General features: G+C 45.9%; 1 protein-coding gene across 2 annotated transcripts; it reads left to right on the top strand.

The window, feature by feature from the left end:
- Nucleotides 1-3,175: 3,175 nt before the first annotated feature.
- On the top strand, nucleotides 3,176-18,755 carry ZW10 (zw10 kinetochore protein). 2 transcript variants are annotated; one of them, XR_004694007.2, is made up of 16 exons: nucleotides 3,176-3,416; nucleotides 5,062-5,196; nucleotides 5,575-5,676; nucleotides 5,785-5,862; nucleotides 5,997-6,156; nucleotides 8,507-8,656; nucleotides 9,285-9,476; nucleotides 9,862-10,025; nucleotides 10,439-10,621; nucleotides 11,793-12,031; nucleotides 12,230-12,301; nucleotides 12,947-13,104; nucleotides 13,705-13,835; nucleotides 14,658-14,789; nucleotides 15,648-15,939; nucleotides 17,094-17,239. XR_004694007.2 is itself a non-coding variant. In XM_035139704.2 (16 exons), exons 1-16 carry the CDS (start codon nucleotides 3,282-3,284, stop codon nucleotides 17,212-17,214), a joined length of 2,355 nt encoding a protein of 784 aa, XP_034995595.1. In that variant the 5' UTR covers nucleotides 3,180-3,281; the 3' UTR covers nucleotides 17,215-18,755. The 2 variants fall into 2 exon arrangements, 1 of the variants encoding a protein (XP_034995595.1); XM_035139704.2 differs by having other exon boundaries at nucleotides 3,180-3,416; nucleotides 15,737-15,939; nucleotides 17,094-18,755.
- The last annotated feature ends 144 nt before the right edge of the window (nucleotides 18,756-18,899 follow it).

Below are 18,899 nucleotides of genomic sequence, written 5' to 3'. Positions count from 1 at the left end.
AACAGATGAAAACATTAGCAGGATTGCAATAACGCTTGTACAGTAATGTACTGGGTATTATGGAGATAATGAAGTTTGTTTGTTTGTTTTTAAAAATGGGAGTATTGAACATACTTGAACATACTTGCATATTTTATTAGTTACTCTACTATATAAAGAAGCTGTCCAAACACATTTAGCCTCCGTGAACTTTAACTCTATGGGAAGAGAAAGACTGGTGAGGAGGTAATTAATAGTTACCTTGTTATTTCTTTAGTAGGTCACAGCAGACTCAGACAATGAATCATCCTCTCCTAAGCTAGCAGCTGCTCCAGGAGCAATTAGAAGCTCTGTATGCTTCAGCATGATAGGGCTTACCCCAGCACCACTCATTTGAAGGGCTGTTGCTCAGTGATAGAGCTTTGCAGGCAGAAGTGTCCCTGGTTCAGGAAAGAACCGTCTGAAACCCTGGAGATTTGATGCCAATTAGTTGCATCAGTGTTTTGAGGCATTTGCAGTCTCATTCACTTACTAAGTTTATATCTTGTGGTTGCAAGAAACCCCTGGGGTGCTACACAAGGAAATGCAATTAATTTATTCAAAACATAAAGCTTTGGGTATTCCCTGATGTAAGTGTGAATCTTTGCAGGTACTTTTCATAGCGCGTGCACAAACAAACAGTTCAGGACTATTAGCTACAAGCCTTTTTGACTCTACAGTGGTACCTCGGAAGTTGAACAGAATCCGATCAACTTCCAAAACGTTTGGAATCCAAGACACGGCTTCCGATTGGCTGCAAGAAGCTCCTGCAGCCAATCAAAAGCTGCATTGGACGTTTGGGTTCCAAAGAACGTTTGCAAACCGGGAAACTCACTTCCGGGTTTGCAGCATTTGGGAGCCAAAATGTTCAAGTTGCAAGGCGTTTGTCAACCAAGGGACAATTGTATTTGTAATCTGAAATGTATAGAAAAGCTATTACTTATTTGTACAATTATAAATCACAGAACCGCAACACAGGAACACAGGAACCCGCAACACAGGAATCTTAACTAAAGCATCCATGAATGATGGCCATCCAACCTCTTCTTAAATACCTCCAATGAAGGAGAGTCTATCCCCTTCCGAGAAGTCCACTGTTGAACAGCTCTTTTATCTAGGCTCCTGAAGGTAGATTCTAAGTGCATTTAACCTCACAGATTTTCAAAGGGAGAGCAGCAAACAGTGAAATCTTATACGTTACACAGAAGCAAACCACACTGATTTCAATGGGGCTTCCTCCCAAGTAAATATGTATAGGATTGCAGTCTGTGTGCGGAGAATTTCCTCGGGCTACAACATAGCTTTAAAGTAACCCCAGCCCCAGTTCTATGCAGACCCCCGAAAGAGAGCATCAAAATTATGCAATGGACAAAACACAACAGCCCTGCTGGGTCAGGCCAATGGCCCCTTCTGTATTGTGGAGGGTTGGACTAGATGACCTTTGGGGTGCCTTCCAACTCTATGATCTAGTCCAGCAACCTATTCCCGTAGAGGCCAACCATCTGTGGGAAACCCACAAACAGAAGATGATCACAAGAGCCATTCTCCCCTCCTGTGGCTCCCAGAAACTGATTTAGATGCATGACGGTCTCCAACCCTGGAGGCACAGCATAGCTATCATGTTAATAGCTATTGATAATATTTTCCTCCTTCACTTACTAAGTGAAGTGCTTTGTTTAATTCTCTTTTAAAGCCATATACCCTGTTTCTCATATTTTAAGACATACAGTACCCATAAAAGAAGCCATGGCAGGATTTTTAAGCATTCAAGGAATATAAGCCATACCCCGGGTAGGTTGGTGGTGGTCATTATTGTATCCTGTGGGAGTGAGTTCCACAGCTTAACTTATGTGCTGTGTGAATAACTTTCTTGTATCTGTCCTGAGTTTTTCAACATTCAGCTTCATTGGATGCCCCCGAGTTCTAGTGTGCTGAGAGGAGGGGGGGGGGGGAACCCAACTGTTTTCATGTTTCCTCTTACTCGCCTTTCCCCTAAAAAGGCATCAAACGCTGCAACCTTTCCCCCTAGTGGAGTCGCTTCATCCCTTTCATCATTTTGATAGCGATATCCTTTTTGACGTGAGGCAAAATAAAACAGACCGAAGTGTTTATTAAATGTTTATTTCTGCTCATCAACAACAAATAAGAAAACGCACAACTATAACAAAAATTTAAGAGAGACTACTACGCTGAGTTAAGGGACCCAGGTGGCGCTGTGGTTAAACCACTGAGCCTAGGGCTTGCTGATCAGAAGGTCGCGGTTCGAATCCCTGTGACGGGGTGAGCTCCCGTTGCTTGGTCCCAGCTCCTGCCAACCTAGCAGTTCGAAAGCACGTCAAAATGCAAGTAGATAAATAGGAACCGCTACAGCGGGAAGGTAAACGGCGTTTCCATGTGCTGCTCTGGTTTGCCAGAAGCGGCTTTGTCATGCTGGCCACATGACCTGGAAGCTATACACCGGCTCCCTCGGCCAATAACGCGAGATGAGCGCGCAACCTCAGAGTCGGTCACGACTGGACCTAATGGTTAGGGGTCCCTTTACCTTACTACGCTGAGTTACTGCAGCAGATGAACATGTTCCTTTGAGAGAGGTCTCTATGCAGCACCGCCTCCCTGACTGGCTGGTTTGCATTTCTATATTTAAAAATAAATCCTGTCCCCCGCAAGGCGCATTTTCCATCCCATGCCGGCAGGCGAAACTCGCAAGAAGGCCAAAAAAGGGATCCAATGCAGAAGCTGCTCTATATTTCTATATCTATGGGAACAGATGCGCAGCCGCCATTGGGCCTCGTTCGGATTTTCTTAAGGAAACGGAGCTGCGGCGCTCTACCCCTCGACACCTCTATGGCTCCCCGCTCCCATTTCCTATGTAAGCTTTGCGAAAGCACGTAAATGCAAAAGCACGCCACGTTTTAATTACTTAACAAATGCACACGTTCACTCTCGAGAGTGCCTCAGTGCCATTTCTCCTCGTCCGGTGTCTCTGTTTTTAGATGTCAAGACCCGCATTTCCGGCCTAAGAAACGCCTATCCACGTGAGACCCGAAGCACGTATCCTGCGCGTGCCGCTCTACCCTTCCCCGGAGCCCCAACTCTACGGGCGGTCCTCCCAGGGCGGGCGCAGGGCACTCTGGGAATGTAAGGCTTCTCCCGGCGGGAAAGGCTGACGCGCGTTCTTTTTCCCGTGATGCCTTTCGCGCGGCTGAGGAGAAGAAGAGCTGGCGGCGGCAGCGGCTTCTGCTGACGAAGGTGCCGGCTCCCTCATGGCGGAAAAGGCCGAGGCGAAAGCGAGGACCGCCTCGCTAGTGGAAGCCGTGCTGGCCTGCACGGGCCCCCTGGAGAAGGAGGGGCTCAGCGGCCGCATCTCCCGCCTCTCTTGCCGGGTGGAGGAGCTCAAGGTGCGATGAAGGGGAGGGGGGAAGGGGAAGAGAGGTGGGCGGGGGCTCCCGTCACATAGTGGGCGGGGACTTGCCCGCAGAGGGGCGGGGCTCACATGGGCGCCGCCCCATTCGAAGCCTTCCTTTTACCCCATGAAACCCTTTAATAGAGCGATCTAAGCCTGAGTGTTTCTGAGCCCGTGCGGAATTATGTATTATTCTAGTTATTCATCATCATGCGTATATTTCACCTTTCTTCCAAGGAGCTCAAGGTTGCTTCTACAATTCTCCCCATTTTACTCCCACAACAACTTGAGAGGTAGGCTAGGCTGGGAGAGACAGTGACTGGCTCAAGGGCCACCTGCTGAGCTTCATGGCCGGGTAGAGATTTTAATCCTGATCTGCTAGGCCAGTAAAGTTTCCCAAACTTAAGGCTCTAGCTCAGGGGTCCCCAGACTTACGGAGCGGCGGGCCGGTGCCCGCCGCGCCGACCGCGCGGTGGGCCGGACTGCAGGGGAGTGCGCGCGCAGCGGGCCGGAGGGCGGGGGAGTGCTCGCCCGTGCGCATGCGCACACGCACACGGGCAGAAAAAAAATCGGCGAAAATCGCTTGTGCGCATGCGTATGGGCCTCCCCCGACCCGGAAGTGCACCAGAAATGACCTCTTCCGGGTCGGGAGAGGCCCGTACGCATGCGCACAAAGGATTTTCGGCGATTTTTTGCCGATTTTTCAGATCGCCGCTGCGCCGCGCGCCGTGAGAGCGGGCGGCGGCAGCGGGCGGCGGGGGTCGTCGCGGGCCGGATTGGAAGGCCGATTGGGCCGCATCCGGCCCGGGGGCCGTAGTTTGGGGACCCCTGCTCTAGCTGCTTTGGGACCACAATTGCCACCATCCCTGACCGCTGGTCTTGCTAGCTAGCGGTGATTGGAGTTGTCCCAAAAAACATCTGGAGGCCCAAGTTTGAGAAATACTGTGCTAGGCCCTAGTGCAACACTAACCACTATTCCATGCTGTAATGAGTTGGCATGTTAATTTTTTCACCTGGTAGGTAGTTTTTTCAGAGTTCTACACTGGTGTGTGCAATGCTTTTTGTTTTATTTGTTAAAGGATTTTGAAACCTCTTGCCATAGAATAGGAATGTAAGATGTTTCCTTACGCTGAGTCACACCTTTGGTCATTCCAGCTCAGTATTGTCTACACACAAACTGGTAGCAGCTTCTCCAGGGGACAGCTACAGACCCACCTGGAGATGCAATTGGAAATCAAACCTGAGACCTTCAGCATCCAAAGTTGATGCTCTGCCACTGAACTTTGGCCTTTTTCCATAGAGTTGGTCATCTAGTCCTCCCATGTTCTTTAACCAGATGTTATTGGAATTGGACCAGAGAGAAGTTCTCTCTGGATCAATTTGACTACTTGGGGGTTATTTGTCTTCCGCTGCAGCATACAACATATGTTGCTTACTTGAGGCCTCTAAAGATAATTGGCTGTGCAGGGACTTTGTTTGCTACGCCTTTTATCTACTTGTGTTAAATTGGGTTGCTTGCAATCTCTGAGGAACTGGCAAATAGAGAATCATGCTTTTGGTCAACTGATTGGGTTCCATGAGTTATTGCACTTCTGTGATTTTATGTAAGTTTGAAGTGACGTCTCCTTCCGCTCTTCTAGGATGAAGTCTGCAGCATGGTCAACAAGAGGTATATAGAGTTTCTGCCCAGTATGCAGAGTGCCAAAGATTTGGAATCCCAAGTGGAGGAACTTTCTGGCAACATTGACCAGCTGAAGTCCAGGATTGAGATTGAGGTGATGCAAAGAAAAATAACGGGCCTTTGCCAGAACTGAGTCTTCAGCTAGTTAGAAGGACTAAGAAGTTTGATATTGCCAGTCCAAATGTCTGACAAAAAAGCCCCATAAAATTATATGATCATAAAATAACTGCGAATTGGAAAGTAACTTTTTTTTGTGACCTTGATGCCTGAACATCACAGCACAGGGCTTTTCATTCTCAAATAATACTGTATCTAGACCTCCCTAGATGCTAAGAAGCTTCCATAGGCCCAAGGAGTATGCCTTCCATGCTTAGCCCTACAAAAAGGAGGTACAACATGTAATAAAAAACAGCTAAATAATGTTTGCAACCCAGAATTCTACAAATGCTTTGGTTTTGTGGCTCCTTCCCAGGTTCAGCATGACCTGAACGTGGCCATTGCAGAATTTTCTGAGCTGAAACAGCAACTGGAGAGAGACACACTAGTTCTGAGTGGGCTGAAACAGCTGCAGGAGGTGAGAGAGGGGCCTTTCTTCCCCAGTTGCCATGCCAATCTATTTCTTTGTTTTTTCAGACCTCATTCTGAATATAGTCAACAGTGATTTTCCCTTTTTATTTTAAAGTTCGAAACTGCTCTCAAACAGTTCAATGCCTTGCTGCCACAAAAGAAGTATGTGTCAGCAGCATGCCACCTGAACAAGGTAATTCCAGTTGCTTTGGGGACTGGTGGTCTTCTGTGACTGCTTGGACCTTTGTGTCCCTCTAAGAACGGACTTGCTTAGCTTCTGTTTGTGCAGTTACTTACTCTTTGTCTCTTTCTCCACCATTCTGTCAGGCCCGGGGGATTCTGAAAATGCTGGAGTCACGTCGAGGCTTTGAGCTGAAGATTCTGAAGGCGCTCCGCAGGGAGCTCACGATGCAGACCCAAAACATTATCTACCTCTTGGGTCTGGAGTGGCAGCAAATGGCTGTGTGGAAGGTTCCTCAATCAAAAGGTTTGGCGGAGGGCGTTGTTTGGGGGTTGTGAATGTGTACCTTTTGGAGGGCAGAGGTGAAACAGCAGACAATTTGACTTTGGCTGATCTCTGGTGGAGGGGAGGATATCTCAGTGGTACATCATGTGTTCTGCATTCAGAAAGTTCCAGATTTAAGCTCTGGCATTCCAGATTTTTAAGAAAGTCAGGTAGCAGGTGCTGGAGCCATTGCCAGCCAGAGTGAATGGTACTTGGTTGGACAAATAGTATCACTTAGTAAAAAATTGTATCTTAAGTTCTTGTGACCCAGCCTTGTTGCAAATTGGAAAAATGGTCCTGCAAATACATATTCATATATGTGTAGGCCTTTATAAGATTAATATGTTAGTAGTCTTTGCACAACTAAAGTGTTAGTACAGAGAGTATACAGTGGTACCTCTACTTACAAATAACTCTACTTACGAATGTTTCTACTTACGAATGGAGCTCCGACCGCCATCTTGGATGTGGTTTAGATAGGATTTTTTCTACTTATGAATTTTTAGATAGGGTTGCTTCTACTTACGAATTTTTTCTCCCAATGCATTCCTATCGGATTTGACTTACAATTTTTTTCGACTTACAAATGTGCGTTCGGAATGCATTAAATTCGTAAGTAGAGGTACCACTGTATGTGGTTCCGTCAGGCTTTATTGTCCTGTTTGATCACATAATAGAATCTAAGAGGGCTTATAGGCAAATTTCCCCTCCAGAGTTATTGTGGTTCAATTATTGGGCTTGGTTCAAGAATTGCTTTCCTGTGGACTTATTCTTGACTATACATAGGCTACTCCTTCTCAACCACTGTTCCCTGTCTGGTGGGGGCAATGGGAATATTAGTAATGTACCTTATGGCACTGTTAAAAACAACAAGCAAGCAAATGGATACAAAGAAATTCACAAGTGCTGGAAGTTCTATACAAAAAAGTAATGATTCCTTTTGTCCTTGGGTAGTGCAACCAAAGTAATTGAAATGCATATAATTTTATGGTTAGCAATGTCTATTGTAATATTATTGTCTGTGTTGACAAACTTGGAAGAGTTGGGAAATTTTGAAGAGCACTTGGAAGTGTTGGTTGGCTGAAACTTGTAGGAACCGGCATCAAATTTCAGAGTGCCTAGAAATTTTTTTGGTGGTTGGTGGATAAGCATCCTTTTATTTCTGCTTGTCTGTGACTGCAGAAAGAGACTTGTGTGTGTGTGGCTTGTCAAGGACCTGACAGGCCATAGTGCATTTTTTGTGGGCTGTGTTCAGTTTGGTGTTCACAAAGTGCAGAACCAACTCAAAAATTATGGACATTCTGTGCCCCCCCCCCCCGGTGCTGAATCCTCTCTCAAAGCCTGCCATCCTGCCTGCCTTTTTCTGAATGTTGACAAGGAACTGTTTGGGTTTGCAGATTTAAAACAGGTCAAGCATGTTCTGCAGGTTACATCTTGAAGATTTTATGTCTCCTGGCACTCTGCACTTTACATGTTTCTGAGCTCTCTGGCAGGATTGCGGCAGAGTGTAACAGGGGAAGGAAAGCAATTCTGGATTCAGGAAGGATGAGCTTTCTCTGTCCTATCTATTGTTTTGTGTTTTATATGCATCCTCTTTTATAGAGGAGTCTATCCCAAGATGTTAAAGCTAGTAACATGGGAAGCTGACTTCTTATTGCTGCTGCTGCTTTTTAAGATTTACAGTTTGTTAATAAATACACAACCCTGATCACATTTATATGGTTGATATATGGCATGCTGTCTTCCATCGGAGGTCAAGGAGATAAACAACTACCTGACATTTAGAAAACACCTAAAAGCAGCCCTGTTTAGGGAAGTTTTTAATCTGTGATATTTTAATGTATTTTGGTATTTGTTGGAAGCCGCCCAGAGTGGCGGGGGAAACCCAGCCAGATGGGCGGGGTATATATAATATATAATATATAATAATAATAATATAATATAATATACTGACTCAGATTATTTGCTCATTTAGTTTAGTATTAATGATTTGCAAGGGCAGGTCTTTTCCATTGCATGCTACCTGACTCCCCCCCCCCTCCAGCTGTCATGCATTGAACATGAGACCTTCTATATGCAAAGCATGTGCTGTACCATGGAGTGATGGTCTCTTGCTATTTGTAAATATCCATACCAACATGGGATATGCATCTCATTGGCTGTTACTGAACACATGCAAGCAACACTATTTGTGGAATTGCCTGTGAATTGATATTGAAGTCTGGAAAGGCAGGCCATGCAAAACCCGTTCTCTGTGTTTGCTCTTTTGCTTTGGCTTTGAAGCCAATGTTTTGCTGTAACGGGGGCTTGTCCTCTGCCACTTCTTGCTTAGAAGCGGGCAGCCTGGAGTCAGCCATGGAGACAGAGCTGCATTTGTGCAAGGTGTTGTCCAAGGAGGATGTGGTCCCTGGCCCAACAGTTGCGTCTGTGCTGCAGGCATTTGCTGTCCTGGACGAGCTGCGTTTGAAGTTCAGGCACTTCGGTAAGTGATTTTCACTGGCAACAACCAAAATTTGGCTGTAGTTAAAACCATATGCCATTAGAATTGGATCAGGTTTCCAAACTTTAGATGCCTGAAGCAAAGCTGTTTTTCTGGATTAAAATCAGAGACTTGCTTCCCTCTTCCCTCACAGCAGTCTGTTCTTAATCAGCTCCTAAAACAGTGGGGAGGCATCCTTCTTCCATCTTCAGTATAGCTCAGTTAATATTTTCTTTTCTATCTCTTCTCTCTTTTGCCTAGTCAGTCAGGAATAGCATTGGACAGGGGTGATGCTCTTGTAAGCATGAAAGGGTTGTAGCTCAGTAGTTAAAACATTCATGGAGATGTGGGAAAGAGTTTAATTAAATATACAAAGTCAAATTGCAATAGTTGTATCTTTTCTTCGTTGAGAGCAGTATTTTAGAATTCCTCTTGCTTGCTCCAGGAGGAGCTACTACCCTCTTCTTCCTTGCCCACCCCTTGTACTATCTTCACACTTAAGTTAAGCTGCTAGACCAATTCAAGGAATGTTGCAGCAGCCCAAGTGGAAATGCTGCCCAGCATGCTTCTTCTACTTTGTCTTTCAACCCTGGCTGTTAATGGCTCCTTCCTTCCCTGTTCCTTGTGCCAGGACAGTTGCTGCTGAAGTACATCCTCAAGCCGCTCATCTCCCACCCGTCATTGCAGCCCCTACCTGAGGAGCACCCTGATGCCGTCACACTGAGGTTTAGGTCTGTGGGCTCCAATCTTGGCCATCCGTCCCCCGTAGAAGTGTTTGCCAGGATCAAACTGGTACTCGAGATTCTTCACAAGTATCATTTAGGTACGGAGCTCCTTGCTAGCCGGAACCATGGGAAGTGGCAGTCAGAGTGGGTCAGGAGAACTTTTTGTGTGTTGCTGAGGAGGATGCCACAGAACTTGGCTAGGGAACCTGTGGCCTACCAAATGTTGTACTCCAACTCGCATCAGCCTCATCCATCATGGCCAGTGGTCAGGAATGATAAAAGTTGAAGTTCAGCAACATCTGGAGGGACAAAGGTTCACCAGCCTAGCCGTTGAAGCTTCTAAAAATTATGCCACTGTTTTCCAAATGCAGAGGAAATCTGACGAGGGGAGCTGCCCCTATTGTGCATGCTGGTGTTTTGTGCCAGGGCATCGAGGGGGCCATGATTATTCATACATTCTTAACTCTGTAACTGTTTTCCCAGGTGTTCCACTTGAACACTGTGCAGAGGAGGAGAACAGCTCCAATCTTGTCCTGGCAGAGGTGTTGGGTGATACAATCTGGAAGGACATTTCGGACTGTCTCATTCGTGACTGTTTGGTGCATTCGATCCCAAACAACAGCAGCAAACTGGGGCAGTATATTGAGGTGAGTGTTGCAGCAGCTGAGGGACTGTGAAGGATGGGAAAGGCCTGTGGAGCAGTTCCCTAAACCCTCTTCCCTTTGCTTTCAGAGTTAGCCCTTGAATTGTTGTTGTAAAGGTTTGCTTAGCGGACGAAGGTAAAAGTTGCACATACTAAAATAACGGATCTTTTCCTGAGTGTCTTCCTTTTTTCACTGTTGTTAGTAGGCCGCTATAGCGTCTGATAAATTGTAATGTGTCAGCTTCCCATGGCCTGCTACTAAACCAAATGATCCATAATTTCCTTATTTTATGGGGATTCAAAGCCTGAAAGCTGGAGACAGGCACATTCATTCCCAGTGCTGGGCCTTCTGTTCCACCCATGGGTAGCATTTACGGGGCTCACTGTTCCTCCTCTCTCCCCCACCCCCTGGTTTAGGTTATTAAAGCTACTGAGGAGTTCGAAAAAGCCTTAAAGGACATGCGGTTCCTAAAGGAGGATGCCACCGACTTGCTGACCTATGCCCGTAACGTCAACTGCCACTTTGCTAATAAGAAATGCCAGGATGTGATAGTGGCAGCCAGAAATCTGATGACATCAGAAATACACAACACCATAAAGGTAGCTGAGCCAATAGAACCTCTGCTTATTTCCCCAGTGTTTGAGTATTTTTCCAGGTGGATCATGTAATCCTTTGTGTTGTTAACCATGCTTACATGTTCGTGATATGTTTTTTTTTTTTGTCTTTTAAGTTATTCCAAAGTATGTGAATCAGGCAGTGCTGTGGGATAGCTCTTTATTTTGAACAAAGTACAGTTTTTGAAACAGGAAATGCAAGATCCCCATACAGAGTTGTGCTGCTCTGCAAAGATCTGTTTAGAACCATATTGGCCCGAATATAAGCCGCACCCGAATATAAGCCACATCTTTAAAATTCAAGAAAAAAAAAAAGACAATACTTGAATATAAGTTGCTCCCTTAAAATTCCACAGCCATTCACACCTGTTCAGTGTTACCTTATGTCTGTTTCAGCAGTGATATCGTAAAAGCCCATTTTTGTAAGGTCACAAATTTTAGCTGCGTTTTAACTTTTCATGGTCAGAATTTGGGGGAAAAGTGAGGCTTGTATTCAGGCCGGTGCGGTATGTTTGGGGCCTGCTGGGCTGTGCAGTAAATCTAACCTGGGTTGTTTCTATGGTCTTCCTAGGCACTCTTGTAGTAAGTTTTTCCCCTCTTCCTAATTGGACTTGTATTCTGTTCTTTCTGGAAAAACGGAAGATCACAACTTTTAGTGGTCTTCCTTCCAGGCATGTTAAAAGTCCTGCATTCCAATCCCAACGCAGTCATTAAACACTTGACCTTGGGCCAGTCATTTTCTCTCAGGCCTACCTCATAGGGTTGTTGAGGGATCAAACAGAAGCAGGGGAGAAAACTATATGTAGATCAATCTGAGTTCTTTGAAGGGTGGCCTGGGGTATTAATTGAATACAGTGTTAGGAGCTATTCAATCCTCCTAATATCATTAGAATTCCTCAGAAGTAGCCATGAAAGTCAAACTAGTCTAAAACGGTCTTGTTGCGCCTTAACAGCTAACAATTTTATTGTGGCATAACCCTTTGTAGTGCTAAAGCTGCCACACCGCTCTTTGCTTTTGCTACAAGATACTAACACTTGTCACACCTCTGGAATTTCTTAAGTTAGTTCAGTTGTGCCCTAAGTTGGTATTTTGCTTGTGCTGCAGTTTCGCTTCCATCCCTCCCCTCCAGTGTACATCTTTATTTTCCCTTCCTAGATTACCCCAGACTCCTCTGTAATTCTGCCCAAAATGCCTGACCCCGGAGCAGGTGACCAGTTAAAGGTGCAAAAAGTATCTGAGGGTCTTGACAAGCAGGCAACAGATTTGGAGAATGAGAAAAGGTTGAGCCGCCACACCTTTTCATTTCCTGCCTGCCGCATCAGTGAATCTGTACAGAAGTTGATGGTGTTGGCTTATCAGACACTCCAAGAGGCCTCAACCAGCACGGATCAGTGGTGAGGATTCTGAGTGAATTGTTTGGGCTCAGCTGATCTCGGGGGGGGGGGGGTTGAGTGGGTATGAAAGTAGGCCTGCCATGCAGCCAACAAATGCTTAAGTCCTGCAAGCATTTTGTGCTGTAGCTATGATGCTTTCAGCCACACAACTCAGATAATGTTTCTGCTTTTCCTTTCTTCTCCCTGCCCCCCCCCCAGCTGCATCCAGCTCTTCTACTCAGTGCGGAACATCTTTCATCTGTTCTGTGATGTGGTGCCGATGTATCACAAGTGAGTGGCATGAAAAACCTCGCCAGGGAGGTGAAAAATCTTTGTTTCTTCAGTCCCCCTTTCCTCCTTTTGTTCTCTCTTAAAAAAACCAAAGCACCTTTATGAAGATATGGCTTAATGTCTTTGGACAGTGATCCTTTGGAAATTTCAGAAATATTTGAGCAACAGCAGCTTTACATTCCATGCAGGGGCTGGAGAACAGCTTGCCTAAACCCATGCAGTCTGAAGTAAGATGCAACAGCAGGCTCCTCCACTGGCAGCTAACATATCTCATTGCTGTGCTATGCCAACTCCAAATGGGCACTGCATGATCCCAAAGGACTGCCCTCCCTCTGCCTTCACCTCTCTCCCTTCCTCTTTTAGGGGTTTTCTACCCCAAGGATGGGAGACATGTAGCCCTTGATAAAGTGTTGGGCTCTGACACACATCAGCCTCAGCTAGCAGGACCAATGATCAGAAATGTTGGGAGTTGGTCCCCAAAAGCATCCGAGAGACCACATTTCTGTTCTAAGCATATAGACAGAACAACATTCCTGCTCTGGGAAACCTGGTGGCTTTATTTTCTTTAGATGGTTGCAGAGGAAAATGATCAAAAACTGTCTCATCTGGGAATATCTGCTCTCCCCCTTCTTTTCTCCTCCCTAGAGAAAACCTTCAGAAACTTCCCCAGCTGGCTGCTATACATCACAACAACTGCATGTACATTGCACACCACCTTCTGACCCTGGGCCACCAATTCCGGGGCCACCTAATTGATGGAATAGCCACATTTGTTGACCTGGTGCCTGGTTTCAGGAAACTTGGTGAGCCTGGAGGAAACTTACTTGTTCATGTTTATGGGTATTTCCACCCTGCTTTCCAACCTAGCTGGATTCTCAAAGCAGCGTACCTTTCAAATGCAAACAGAGATTCAATTATAACAGGGATATGTGGTGCGGGGTGTGTGGCATTGTGGTACAGTCCAGGTTCTACTTCTGGTTATACCAACCTGATGCTCTCCAGACATTTGGACTCCAGCTCCCATCAACTGCAGCCAGCATGGACAATGCTTAAGGAAGATGAGAGTTGTAGTCCAACAGCATCTGGAGGACGCAAGGTGGGGGAAGATTGTTCTAGCGAGAAAGGGGTGTGGGAAGGAACCACAGGTGACCCTGAAAACTAGTAAATTTGTCAACCCACAGAAGCAATCCCTCTGCCCGATTTTTTTTTTGAATTGTATTTCTGTGGGACTCACCACAAGTGCAGAGGAACATTCCCCTGAGGTCCCTTGAAAATTCTCCTGGTGTACTTTGCAGGGACCTGCTGCTTATGAAGAGGTAGATCTTTGGGTAGGTCAGAAACTGGTGGTGTTATGGTTCTTGGAATTCAAGGCCAGAGTTGAGACTTCTCCCTCTTCCCCACAGGGACAGAGTGTTTCCTGGCCCAGATGCGAGTGCAAAAGGAGGAACTCCTGGAGAGACTCTCAAGCGCCAGGGATCTCTCCAGCGTGGATGATGACGACAACTATTCAGCGGCAAACAAAGCTGTGCGGCAGGTGAGTGGAGGTGAAGCTTTCGAGGGATCGGCTGCAAGCTTTTACAGCGCCCGTCATTGGCAATCTGCACATTACACTGAGACTGAAAGGCAGGTGCTGTTCTGTGCAATGAAGGAAGATCAGGAGAGCCCTACTGGGCCTGTTTAGTCTATTCCCCTGTTTCCAACCCTGGCCATGCAGATTCCGCCAGGAAACGTCCAAGCAAGGCATGAGAGCCACAGCCTTCTCCTGTTGTCATCACTCCCCACACTAACTGGTATTGAGTGGTATACTATATCTGAACCTGGAGGTTCTACTTAATCATCAAAGCTCCCCCTTTCACAGCCATCTCTGCCACAGAGACACCCATAAATTGGCTGTGAGTTGTGTGAAGAAACAATTTCTGAAACTTTCTGAATTTTCTGCCTGTCAGTTTTCCTGGAATGACTCCAAATTCTAGTACCTTGGTAGTCGAATGGCTTGGCTCTCGAACATCGCAAACCTGGAAGTGAGTGTTCCGGTTTGCAAACATTTTTGGGAAGCTGAACGTTCCAATGTGGCTTCCACGGCTTCTGATTGAGTGCAGGAAGCTCCTGCAGGCGATCAGAAGCCATGCCTTGGTTTTTGAACCAAGTTTCAAAACCATTTTTGTACGGTTTTGGGAGTTGAACAGACTCCTGGAATGGATTAATTTCAAGAATCATTGTGCCACTGTATTACAAGAATCCCTCCATCTCTTTTCTAAGCTGCATCCTGCCACTGCCTGTTCCTCCCCACTCCTACCAGTAACATTGTGAGTCGTCTTAGGTTTGTATGTATTAAGAAGGTGCAGTTTCTTTCAAGGTCTTGCACCAGCTGAAGAGGCTTGGCAAGGTCTGGCAGGACGTTCTTCCAGTGAATATCTACTGCAAAGCCATGGGGACTCTGCTTAACTCCGCTCTCACTGAGATCATCAGCAGAATTGCTGCCTTGGAGGTGAGAACCGTGTGGGCCACAGGTGGTTTCTCAATGTAATTGAGTTCCACTCCTCCCCGCAAACACAGTTGCTTCTCTTAGTGTGAGCAGCCTTTCTTCTGTGGATCTGGTTCACGTTTTAGAAAGTTAGAGCCAATTCTTACGATGATGGAAAAGCCGCCCCTAGCAGCATCTCACGCTCTGCAAGCCTTACTTTTCCAATTTCCATAGCATGAATCACTCCATTTAAAAAAACAAAAAGCACAATGGCAATTTCATCTGTCGGTATCTATATCTTTAAGTTTAATACAGCTGCTTTTGAACTTGTGGATATGCTGCTCGGATGGGAATTGGCTTCTTTTAAAAGAGAGAGAGAGGGGTCAAGTGTTACACACTTCTTATGCAGGAGATTATTTTGAACGTCCTGATGGGCACATATTTTCCGTCTTGGTTGAAAAGACCTCATCTTGGACTGTTACTTCAAGGGAAATATTTGGGACTATTCCCAGCGTAAGGTGGCAGCAGAAGTTAAAACTATAAGAATAAGTCTACTTCTCTGCATCAAGCTTTGATGTCTTCTGAGACATGCAAAATTTAAACCTCCAGTTTCTGCATCTCTTGTAAAAGCGATCTAAGTGTGCTACTTGAAACACTTTTCTTGCTAATCTGATGACAGACTGATGAAGAAAGCCTTGTGAATTCCTGGAAAGTGGGCTGGGATGTGCAAATGTTCAGATAAATATCGTGCCAATTTCTTTTTTACATTTGATTTTTTTTTATTAATATTTTATATTTTATGCAAACTCTAGACTTTTTTGGCAATTAAGTGGTATATAAATCATGTAACAAAAAAAGTATGTTCTTTCTGATTTCATCTAGAGGAAAATGAATTACACCACAGAGAGCCTGTTTTTTGACACCACCCGGCCTCCCTGTCCCATTTGCTCTTGCTCTCTGCCATATTGCAGGATATCTCTGCTGAGAACGCAGACAGGTTGCACATGCTTTGTCAGACGATGGTGGACGAGGGACCCCTGGTGTTCATGCCCCTGCCAGAAGAAAAACAGAACAGACCCTTCCAGGAGGAGGTCCCCGTCTATGTGCCGAAATGGATGACATTCAAGGAGCTCATGTTGGTGCTACAAGCCAGCCTGCAAGTAATTGTGGACCGGTGGGTATTCCATACAGTCTGCTCTGCATCCTCCCTATTCCTGTTAGCCCTCCCAGACCAGTAAGGATTGTCTGGGAGAAGCTGAAAACATCAGACAGTGGCATGATATATCCTGGCTTAGATGCTTGTTCTGTGCCTGCCCCCTGCCCCACTCAGCCACCCAACTCGAGGTGGTTTTCACCAGAGAAACCCAAATTTTGACTATTGTAGCAGTACACATTTTTGGTTGTTCTGCCTCTGAAGACGGTTTGGAAACTTCAGCTAGTGCAGAATTCAGCGGTCAAGTTGCTCACTGGAGCAAGACGGTTTGAGCATATTAACACCGATCCTGGTCCAATTGCACTGGCTACCAATTAGTTTCTGGGCTCAGTTCAAAGTGCTGGTTTTGACCTATAACGAATCAGGACCACAATGCCTCAAGGACCACCTCTTTCCATATGAACCTACCCGGTCCCTGAGATAATCTTCTGAGGCCCTTCTTTGTGTGCCCTCTCCTCAAGAGGTCTGGAAGGTCGCAATATGAGAACGGGCCTTCTCTGTAGTGGCTCCCTGTCTATGGAATGTTCTCCCCAGGGAAGTTTGCCTGGCACATTCATAATACACATTTAGGTGCCAGGCAAAAATGTTCCTTTTTAACCAGGCCTTTGGTTGATTTTATTGACATCCAACACCCTTTAGAATGTGGCTTTTTGGGATGGTGGTTATTGGGTTACTGCTTTTGGTTTGATTTTATATGCTGTGGTCTTGTTGTGGAATGCCCTGAGACCTCAAGGTATAGGGTGTGTATAAATTGAATTAATAATAATAATAATAATAATAATAATAATAATAATAATAATAATAATAATAAATAAACAAATAAATAAATTTAATCTTCCAAGATCTAGGTGTGCTTCTTTAAAGAATGTGACATCTTTGCTTAAAAAGATGCTAGAGAAGGAAGGAAAGGGCAGGAATTGAGGTGGGGTGGATCAGGGTCCTGTAGCAATGTGCAAAGAACATTGGACCCCAAACCCCATCCCACTGACCACAGAAAGCCATGGGCAGAGAGGTTTACAAAAAGGCCCCCCTCCCTCTCCCTGCCCTTCTCTCCTCCCTCCCTCAGCTGTTTAAATAACCACTCTTGCTTTTTCCATTTCTTTTGTCTCTCCCAGGTGGGCAGATGGCAAAGGGCCTCTTGCAGCCGCATTCTCCCCTAGCGAGGTGAAGAACCTAATCAGAGCCTTGTTTCAGAACACAGAGCGCAGGGCAGCTGCCCTGGCAAGGATCAAGTAGCTTCAGTGCCTCTGCTGTTCCTAAAATGTTGTCTTCCTGGACACACTGCAATTGATACAGCCGGTGTCCTCTCACCCCCCCACCTGCGCGCACACACACGCTCATCCACTTTGACCGTATCTCTTGAAAATGACTTCCTGGCTTTTGTGAGCAGGAGCTTCCTGCAGACCAGGTTGAGCTTCTCAGAGGAGCATCACCTGAGGCATTCAAGCCAGCACAGCGATTGTGTTGCCTTCCCAGGCCTCCAAAGATGATCGCCTGACATGACCTGGCACCTGTGGTCCAGAGAGAATCCTGGCTTGTGGGATGTTAACTCCTGACATGCACGCCTGCGGGTCTTGCCAACTCTTTCCCCCTGCTTTGGGTGTTTGGTAAAACCAGTCTGGGTCCGGTGGAACTCATGGCAAACGCGCCCCTGCAGTACATCTGACTGGGAGGTGTGGGGCACTCAATGGCCCGGGGTAATCTGATTCCTTGTGAAACAGCATCTATGCAGCATTTTTTTGTTTTTTTGGAGGGGGTGGTACCTCCCCTTTGTGCATCTTACCTCGTCTGTTTTGCAAATGGCTTCCAAAGCACACAAGACTTGAAAAATCTCTCTCTGCCCTTAGAAGGGTCTTAAAGTGCCAAAATGTCGTAGTTTTACCAGCTGCTGCCTTTAGTGTACCCCATGCAGCACGCCTCAGAAGTTGTCTTTTTACCACGAGTCCTCTTCTTTTGTTCTTCCCATATAGGGTCTACGGGTAGGGAAGGCTGGCCATGCTGCCAGTCGCACCCTCCTGCCTTGGAGGTATGTCACATGTATCCTGTGGCATCTACAGCATGGAAGCTTATGTTTGTTTAAGAAACTATGCACAAACGGCTGATTATGGATTAGTGCTGCTGCTACAGATGTTCAGGCGGCAAGCCAGTGGCAAATGTTTGATATTGAGGGTGGGGCCAGAGGCTTATTCCCGCTGTTCCTTGCTGATGTTCATGGAGAACAACAGAAGAGGCCTACTTGTCTCTTTGAAAGCTCTTGTCAACTGCAGTATTCTTTCCTTGACTTAATAACTACATAGTTAATCAAAACTGGCTGCTCATAAGCTTTCTCCCTTTTCGCTTATCAGGCAGATGTTCTCTCCCACATACCCTGTCTCCATCTACAGAATTTGAGGTTGAGCATTTGTTAATATGGAAGCCCTCGGTCTTCTGGTTATTTGGGGAAGAGGTGGTGCTTTTGGTTGAACACTTCCTTTTTCTTGTGTCCCCCGCTCTGCACCCCAAGCATTTAAACCTCCATTCACAGAGGCTAAAATTCAGTCACTGTCTTTTCTAGCATTCGTTAAGAAGATAAAATCCAAGACTGGGGGGGAAATGTTATTGGATTAATCATTACTTATAAATTATTTTGTATTCTCATACTGATTTCTTTTTGGGAGCCATTAAATAGGCATATATAAAACTAGCCTCAGTGTCATTGTCTCCTCTACTGTGAAATATGGCCAGTACCTCTGGCCTTGGTCATTTTGGTTGCCCCATTCCAGTTTTTTGAGATGGGGTGATCTGAACTGTGCACCCGTTCTGGTACTTCCAGGTTTGGCGCAGTCTGCAACCCGCAGTGTTTGCAACCCAAGTTATGACTATATTAGATTTTATCAGTCCATTCCCTAATCTCTAGAACAGAATTAACTTGTTTTGCAGAT

The sequence above is a fragment of the Zootoca vivipara genome, chromosome 15 (genome assembly GCF_963506605.1).
Source record: "Zootoca vivipara chromosome 15, rZooViv1.1, whole genome shotgun sequence".
NCBI classification, from domain to species: Eukaryota; Metazoa; Chordata; class Lepidosauria; order Squamata; family Lacertidae; genus Zootoca; species Zootoca vivipara.
This window is presented reverse-complemented; position numbering and strand designations above follow the sequence as displayed.

What these genes read in the sequence shown, in the direction of transcription:
- ZW10 (XM_035139704.2), top strand. Translation starts at nt 3,282, where the DNA reads ATGGCGGAAAAGGCCGAGGCGAAAGCGAGGACCGCCTCGCTAGTGGAA. An exon ending in GAAGGTTCCTCAATCAAAAG is followed by an intron (nt 6,157 to 8,506) that starts GTTTGGCGGAGG and finishes CTTCTTGCTTAG; the next exon opens with AAGCGGGCAGCCTGGAGTCA. An exon ending in TCTTCACAAGTATCATTTAG is followed by an intron (nt 9,477 to 9,861) that starts GTACGGAGCTCC and finishes CTGTTTTCCCAG; the next exon opens with GTGTTCCACTTGAACACTGT.